This window comes from Rhododendron vialii, chromosome 5a (assembly GCF_030253575.1).
Source record: "Rhododendron vialii isolate Sample 1 chromosome 5a, ASM3025357v1".
Classification (NCBI taxonomy): Eukaryota; Viridiplantae; Streptophyta; class Magnoliopsida; order Ericales; family Ericaceae; genus Rhododendron; species Rhododendron vialii.
The window spans coordinates 42153428-42162781 of record NC_080561.1 but is presented as its reverse complement, the minus strand read 5'-3'; the positions used below and the strand labels follow the sequence as shown (position 1 = coordinate 42162781).

At 37.6% G+C, this 9354-nt stretch overlaps 1 protein-coding gene across 1 annotated transcript; it reads right to left on the bottom strand.

Annotated features, from left to right (window-relative positions):
• On the bottom strand, positions 1-870 carry LOC131326117 (senescence associated gene 20). The gene has a single exon (XM_058358722.1). The coding sequence runs from the start codon at positions 749-751 to the stop codon at positions 305-307; it is 447 nt and encodes a 148-aa protein (XP_058214705.1). The 5' UTR covers positions 752-870; the 3' UTR covers positions 1-304.
• Between the last annotated feature and the right edge of the window lie 8484 nt (positions 871-9354).

Here is a 9354-nt window from a genome sequence, read left to right as displayed (position 1 = left end):
TTCAAAAATATACATCATCTTTCCAACACACCCGCAGACATTACATCCCTTTTCTTAATAAAGATTTTTACAATTACATCACACTTGACCCATGACAGGTTAATTCCAAGCTTCCAGTGACAATAAAAATAAAAACAAAAACAGTAACACTTGAGATCTAGTAGGGACACAACTTTCCTGTCACATAATAAATCATAACATTTTCATATTAGTCGGAGTCCACACACTTAGTTAGGACCCGAAACGTACGTATAAAACAACTGTGATTTATCATGTGACATTTGATCGAGATCGAGTTGTATGATCAGATTGCAAGAACAAGTCCCGGTAATGATCGGTTTGCGAGATCCCGAGGCTGGCTCTGCCACCTCGTCGGGCTTTGGTGCCCGATCAATTCCGTCACGGTGAGCCACGTGTTGAAGTATTCCCTGAACTGGGTTATGAGCCCATTTTTAAGGGTCCAAACATGGACCCAATAGGCTTGGGATCCTTCCCATCCCTCCACGATCACCCGGTCGTCGATCGCCGTGACGCTCCGAGGCTGGAACTTGAACTCGGCTCGTCCCGACTCGCCAGTGAGCACTCTCATCATGTGCTGGCAGTTTTGTGGGCCGTGGAACCACCATTCTAAGTCGGCCGCCAGAAGTCCGGCCACCTTCTCTACATCACCACCCTCCAATGCCTTGTAAAGCTCGTCGACCGCCGCCTTGTTTTTGTTTTCCGGCGGTTGCTCTACATTTTCAGCAGCCATTTTAATTGTTTTGGAGCTGGAAATGAAGTGAACTTTACTAGAAGACAGTGAGAGTGCAAAGAAATGTGTTTTTGAGAATATGCCTATTGGTATCTTTGGATGGGTATATATGTCTAGGTAGGAACCTTTATATAGTGGAAAAATGAGAGAGAGAGAGAGAGAGAGAGAGAGAGAGAGAGAGAGAGACAGAGAGAGAGAGAGAGAGATCCAATGGCCAAGATTGGCTCCTCAGATGCAGATGAGAGAGAGAGAGAGAGAGAGAGAGAGAGAGAGAGAGAGAGAGAGATCCAATGGCCAAGATTGGCTCCTCAGATGCAGATGCATTCATTGGGATTTTATAAAATATTAATATTAATATTAGAATTAATTGAACTTCACACCAAAGTGACCAAACTGAAATAAAGAGAGAAAATAAATAAATAAATTGGATAAAAGAATAATAGAAGGGAAGGTTTGTCTGGGGACAACCTATGGGATCGTGGATTTTACCGGAACCAGATACATACCAAATCCGGACAATTTTTTTGTAAAGACGATATTGCCCTTGCAAAATATTGTAATGTCAATCACGTCCGCTTAATTTAACCATAATTTCGGCAGAAAAAAAGAAAAAGAAAAAACACAACTAGTGAGTAATGAGCATGATTCCTTGCATTGTAATCAAACGATTAGTGATGTGATTAATAATACCACATCCCCCGTTTTTTATATACTGTATCTCCCATTGGATTGAATTATACATACGATGCATGTTCTATCCCCATCGAAAGAAATTTAACATAACACCGAATATGTAGTCCCCTAGATATAGTATCAACGTTTTCCTAGGACTAATCGATTCTTGCGCCAAAAGAAATGATTCTTGGTTTTATACATTCTGTAATCTTCTCCTTTCTTAATTAATTTATCTTTTTTTGTTATCTCGTGCTTGAAGTAGACTCTCCTTTTTTATGGGACACAAACAGTTAAATTATATTAAAAACATTTCATCGACGGTTAGGCTTTCCAATGTTTGCATTTACCTAAGTTCTAAATTTAGTAAAAACATGATCTCACCTAACACTGTAATTAATTAGTTGTTCAAATCAAAGGTTAGTTGTTCAAGGCTCAAAACAAGTTATTGGACCAATAAGAGATGAGTCATTAAAAATTTATGGGTTTTTTTTTTCTTTTTACTTTTTCAACTGGATTTCAATCGAAACTTATGGTGAAGTGTGTGTTTTTGGCTCAAAAAAGTTTGTCTGGTTTGGGATATAGCCAAAGGGCTGAGTCCCCACCGTCGTGGTTGCTTAGTTTCCCTGTCTAGGAACGAGTCTTCTACTTGATGTATTTTGATGGAGATTAATAATATCATCTGTTATCGTTTTAGGGAAAAAAAACTGTTCAAAAATTGGTAAACACGGTCCATTCCACTTAAATGCTAACAAATCTAAGATCAATGTCACTTCCAAATTGCATGGTTGGATTCTCTTTATTTCCTTCATTTCATTGAAGGGTCTCATGTGGGATGTTTGAATATTTCTGACTGGAAAGAATATATAGCAATTAGTTAAGATAGGGATGTACTATTTGATCAGGTAGATATATGGGATATATAGACTTTTGAACTTCTTGAATAGTCTGACCTCTTTGGCTCATTTCATTTCGAAAACGAGCCGAGCTCGAATATATATATATTTTTTGGCCATATGGAGTAATAAATAACCCAAGCTCACACAATTTTTCGCTCTTCTCTAGCTCGACTCATATGCATGAGCTCTATCGATCGGCCCGTTTAAAAAGGCTCCTTTGATACTTAAATTGAGCTCGAGTTCTTAAATACTACTCGAACGAGCTCAAATACTGGGCTCAATTCGAATGGTCTATCTTGCTTTAATCCTATCCCTTCCCTCTCACAAATCCTAAACATTTTGGATGATATCGATATGTAAAGACAAGAACCTATAAATGTGACACTTCCACAAATCATAGGATTGGATTGACGGAAAACTACGTGCCCACTTGATTTGTAGCTGTAAATGGGACCGAACATTTGGTGGCCGTTCATGAATTCTCTTGAATACTGCACAACCATCACTTTTTTTGCATTATTTTTTCCCAACAAGGTCAATTGGTGACTGGGTGAATTATTGCTCGAGGAACCAAAACAAGATTATTATTACTGATCACCCTCTAGTACTCTTTCAATTGACGGCAGGAGGTGGAATCTAAATCGAAAGAAAGAATTGATTATGATGAGTCGGTTTCCGGCGCGGTTAATGTCGATGATTTGCAAAAGAGAATTTGACATTGGTGTGGTGCCAATCGACACTCCTCGATCCAATGCCTGATTAGTTGTGTTTATGGAGAAAATTGTATACATAGAGCTCAAGCAAATTAGGGTGTCAGAGTCGTGTACACGTTTCCGTTGCACGGGAATGATTATATACCCTAGTAGGACTAGGTTCTTGGATCATGAGAAGGATGACACCGTTTTTCTCTAACAGCCTTATCTTAATTTTTAGATCATAGGATTATGAATCCCGTGGGAGTTGGGTTGTTTGTAGTTGGACCCGCTTGGGATGTATATCCTGGTATTTGCAGTAATTCGGTGTACTTGGGTGCTCGTAGTCCTAGCAAACTGGTCATCCAAACAGATATTAGCCAAGCCAAATAAAATCTTGGTCAATGGTTGGTTTATGCCTATCAGATTAATGTTTTATCAGCGTATAAGGAGCCTTTCTTTAATTATTTATTTATTTCCTATTATAAGGTTATTTCTTGCTGAATTTATTTTAGTCATTGTGGATTATTCACGACTAATTAATATCTGTTCTTATAATTTTATTACATGACTAATTAATATCTTGTTCTTATAATTTTATTACATGATTATTTTATATAGAATCATTTACCCTCTCCCCGTCTCCCTAACATTTTATTACATGATTATTTTATATAGAATCATTTACCCTCTCCCGTCTCTCTAACATTAAGTAAACACCTTCACTAAATAGAGGTTGAACACCTTGTTAATTAGTTCCCTATTCTTAATTAAATTGAATAATAATTGAAGATCTTGTACTATTATTAGATAAAATAATCAAGACTCCTACAAATTTCAAGACCTCCAAGAACACTTAACGGGACGCTCCAACTGAGAGGTTAGGAGGCCAAATCTTGCTAGAGGTAAAATTGATTATTATTCAATCTTCATTTGGAGAGTCTCTCTTATCGCACTACTCCTTGAATTATTGCTCGTTCTTGAAATTCTGCAAATATATGTATATTGGAGTAATAATTTTCAGAAAAAAAAAGAAGAAGAAGAGCCAGATATATTACTATATATAGAACCCTCCCCCGGGGTAAACACCTTCACTAAATACAAGTTAAACACCTTGTTTAGTTCCTAATTCTTTGAATAAATAATGGAAAGATATTGTACCTTAACGAGATAAAAAAATTCAAGACGCCACAAATTTCAAGACCTTCAAGAAAACGTAATAGGATATTCCAACAGAGAGTTCATATATGGGGCAGAATTAATCTTGAATAATTCTTGCCGAAGAAGACAAAATTGATTAGTGTTCCAATCTTCACAGAGAGGCTTCTTTGGTTATTTATTTAATGTTCTCGATTAAGGAGCTTTTTTTGGGCTATTGTTTTGTGGGGGTTTTTTTTTTTTTTTGAACGGCATTGTTTTATGGGTTTTTAGTTATTTAACTATCACATAATTGATGTAATGTCCCGTTTGCGATTAGTTCCACTAATATATACAGAAATGATTCTCGTACCTTTTAAAAGAAACATGATTACTATTAGGATGCTGATTAATTTTGGCGCTCCATAGTTTCTTTGGTTTCGAGGTGCGTGTCTTAGGAGGTTCGGCTTGGGTGCTCTTTGTAGGATTTTGCTTTTGGTTGGCATCTTGCCTTCCTGGTTTCTTGGGTCTCGGGTGGCGCTAGTTTTTGTGCCCTTGATCCGTTTAATCTTAATATCTCTTTTTCAAAGATTAATAAAATTCTTTTGCCAAGCAAAAAAAAAAATTGGCGCTTCTCTTTTGTATGCAAGCGCCTTACTTGCTGGAGTTTGTCCCACATCGATTAATTAGTCCAAAACTAGTATATGAGCCTGGGCGGCCTCTCCACTCTCTCCCAATTAGTTTGCAGTTGGATGCTTTAACATTACTTTTAACGTGAAATTACTAGTAACTCCATATACAAAGTGGATCGCATACGTACAAAAAGTAGAGCGCCAAAATCAATTTCAATTCCTTACTATTTTTTTCTATATATAGAACCTTGTCCTCCTTCTCTGTCTAAGATGAATAGGCAAACACCTTCACTAAATAAAATTAAACACCTTGTTTAGTTCCTTATTATTGTTTGAATAAATAAAACGAATGAAACATGCCTCTTGTACAGTAATGAGATAAAATATTTGAAGACACCACGAATTTCCAGACCCACCAAGAAAACATACTGCATGTAGCACTGACATTTCATTTTTATCGTATCTGACGCCACCATAAATTCTTCCAAATTAAGGAAAGGGACATTCGCTTTTCTCGAATAATAAAAGGGTGTCTTACGGTTCCGAATTAGGTAGTTTGGTGCACTCCTGTATTAGCAATGTAATCTTCACCTTCATGCGTATTGAAATTGACTGATTAAAAAAAAAGGGTCCCTTTGTCTAGTACTGTACTACTACTCTTTGTTAATAATGGAATGTTTTTTCCCCTTGATAAATTACCCATATAGATCCCTTCTAATTTTTAGATTATTGAAATTTCCGCCCGAACAGCTTCTCAGTTATTCAAATATTGTTGGTGCTATGAATACATTCATGGCTCACACTAATTTTGGGAGCACTTCCCTCTAAATCCATGTGACATCGAATGCCGAATGGTTAGTGAAATGCAAACCAAACTGAATCAGACTTTACACATATAACAATACCGACATGTTTTTATGGATTCATTTTATTTAGCTCTAGGATTGGAATCATGGACAATGACCATCGCCAATTCTCTCTAATCAAACCCCACCAAAAAAATTCATCAACTCCACTATTCTTTTTTTTCGGTCAAGCGGAAAATTCAATAAAACTTAAAGAGAGTACCACATAAGAGTACAACCAGAGTTTTAAAAACTAGAGCACAAGAACTCGCAACCTAGTCAAGCACTTGCCTGATATTCAGGCTATCTCTAATTACAAATTCCCTTATCGCGATGGGCATGTCCATAACAAACACGATCTCTTCTGTGCGTTCCGCACCCATCCTGGCAAGGTGGTCGGCGCATTGATTGGCCGAACGATAGATATGCCCAATCGTAGTGTTAGTCTGAGTCAGAAGGCCATGGATTTCATTGATCAGCACACTCTGGGGGTGGTTGCCTGGGTTTCCTTCCATGGTGAGGTTCACCGCTACGAGAGAGTCAGATTCAATCTTCACATTTTCACTATTCAATCGGACATAGTGTGGGCTGACCTTTTAATCCTGACTTATTTTTGTTTCTAATGAACTATATGATTTATTTTTGTTGATTAAAATTTTTTATGAAATGAATTTGACTTACTTTCTTCATTATATCTTAGTTGCCTTATAATCAAAATATTTGGCATCTCGAATTTCATTGGGACGAAATCGGAAAAAAAAGTTATTCGAAATGAGAGAAGTTTAAAAAAAACAAACAAAAATAGTACTCTTTTTTTTTTTTAATAAGATGAAGAAAAGAGAAAAAGTTTGGCCAACTCAGTCTTGTTTTTATTGGTTAATGTAACAATTCTTTTGTAACTTTTTGGTCAAAAAAAGAGAAATTATACTAATATTGATCTAAGGGAATGAAGGACAACTTTGTCATTTTCTCACGCCTCGGTAGTGGCAGCTGAAGTGATGCCAGGCTGGCGAATCGTTGACTGTTTGACTAGTATCCTCCTGTCTGTTATTCTGATAGCAACTCCGCAACACCCAACCGTGTTTCCCATATTGCCCTCTCTACTTCAAAAAAAACATCGAAGGAGAATCCCCGGCCATCACTGGTTGAAGAAAAAAATATTAAGCGTAAACCGCCACGTGGTGCCCCAGTTTCCAACCCAATCTCTTCTACATGATATGTGTGATGGGAAACTAGAGTATTACATGACGGTGCTCCAATAATTACAAACGTATATATCATACGCCAATTTTTGGGAGTAATTTTGCTATAATCACAAATTCATTCACACAAACTAACGCTCGCAACACACATGGTCCCCACCCACATGCTAGAACCACAAACGCATTCTCACAAACACACAACACACGTTGTCTCAGAGTGCGCATTGTGAGTGTTTACGTGTTTGTTTTCACGAGAGTTTATCCTATTATTATTGTCCCTTTAACAAGAGTTTTATGGGGGTTTTTTTTTAAAAAAAAATTCTGAAAGTTGAGAGTGTTAAAGTTCAAAAGATCGTTTGGCACGTAGGTTTGTTCAATGGTTGCTCAATATTGGAACTAGGCGTGTGGAGCCCTAAACCCCAGCTGTGCACTTCAGCTTCAAGCTGTGGATATGAGAGAGAGAGAGAGAGAGAGAGAGAGAGAGAGAGAGAGAGAGAGAGGTTAATGCAGGCAGTTGATGCATTAAACATGCAGACCAGTTGGACACACTCCATGGAGTAGTTGCAGCTCGATCGTGTACATGGTGCATGTTTGGACACACTCCAAAGAAAACCAAAAGTAAATAAATAACAAAGGCCGATCGATCCCACAAGAAATTAAGGAGAACACAATTATTGGGATTGGGTAACGTACATACAATGAACTAAGTAAAAACCCCATCATTTGTTGATGGGGTGCTGGAAGGAAACTAGGCATGGCCTTTACACTCTACCCCCATCATTTGTTGGATCTTTTGATTCCTTTGTTATTGCTTGACTCAAACAATCTTGACTAAAGTAAATAAGGGCGGTTCTTGGACTTGTGAAACTTGATTCGATTTGATTTGTCACCTCACATATTATTATGGGATTTTAATTGTACTCTTTTCATACAGTTCATAATGAAACATATAGTTGTAATTCATAGATGGATCATATACCCAATATCACGTTTAGAGAACCATCTAAATCTTTGTGTCTTGTCTTCTTTTTTTCTCCTTTTTTTTTTTTTTTTTCCAATTTTTCATACATTTTTTGATTGGCCGATTTCTCCACAACACTGACTCTTATCACCTTTGAATGTTGTTCTACGTACTTTGCATCCATTCTCCCTCCTCCACTAATTTTAGATCGATGGATCCTTGCAATTAATATGGATTGCATTCGTGGCCTAGAACAATGATACTACTCAATGATAGACGTCGCGTGAGTACAAGCGTGAAAGCATCTCTCGAAAACCTCTAAAACAACTAAAATTCATGAGTGGGAGAATTGAGAGCGCAAGCGTAGAGCGATAATTAACAGCGCGAGCGTAGGCCATTTCGAAGAATTTTATGTGACTAAAGGTCAATTGATCAAAAGACTACATCTACATACATGGAGGAAATCAACGTAAAACAAAACATCCACCTACATGTCTTCTCTTTACATGCGCTGTCGTCTACTAATACCAGGTAAACACATGATCATCTTTCCGTCGTAGTATTATTTTGTAAGCATCCGAAATCGTCATTAGTTCACGTACAATTGGGAGAGAAGGCCATGCGATAGGACAAACTTTTTTCTTCGGATAACTCAGGTGTCTGGGCTAATTTACGCATAGCTCGATTAATTTTGGGAATTAGTTCGATCCATTGCCTACTTGCGGAGGCCCAATGAAGGCAGCAGGGCAAACTTATCCCATTACTTCATATACTAATCGAACTGATACGCATAAATTTTTTCAAAATTTTCTTGATCAACAGGTCATGCTATATGGCTGGCCTTTGTCGATATTAGTATTAGTTTTGGCTTAATAACACGTGCATCCAAAAAGTGGAGTGTTCGAATCATGCGTTTATGGAGAAATTTATCAAGCACGAGAAAATAATTGGGAAATTGGAGAACTAATAAGTATAATCATTTTATTTTGCTGATAGAATTAGAAAAATGTATATCATTGCATTTTTTTTTTTAATTTGTCAAAATGATAGGATCTCAATTACAGAAGAATCGAAGTCAAAAACATCAAATAGGCTAGGGCATCCGTCCCTCTTTAAGGGAGGATAGAAGCCACTATGGAGGGATAAATTTCCAAGTATAAGAATAACTCCCTCTCACAAAATTTTGTGCCAAGCAATGAGCAACTTCATTGCCACCACGTCGAATAAACTGCACCAAGGACTCCGTAAGAGCGGGCCGAACGCGATCGATGTCTTCCAAGACCACAGATAATCTGTTGTGTTCCTCCATTTGTCTCTAAATCAGTTGTACGTCCTGCTTGGAATCTCCTAACACGATGTGCTCAAAACCCAATTCCTCTGCAAATTTACAACTTTCCTGAGCAGCCAAAGTTTCACCAAGATCAACCAATTGTGGAATATGAACCGAACGAGCTGCTCTGAATCTGCCCAAAGAATCATGAATAACCATCCCCCACATCTGTTATGACGATCCAAGCCAATGACATCAAAATTGATTTTGACCCATCCCTATTGCGGATGCAC

Bases quoted from the DNA above. Each gene is read 5' to 3' on its own strand.
- LOC131326117 (XM_058358722.1), bottom strand. From the start codon at position 751: ATGGCTGCTGAAAATGTAGAGCAACCGCCGGAAAACAAAAACAAGGCG.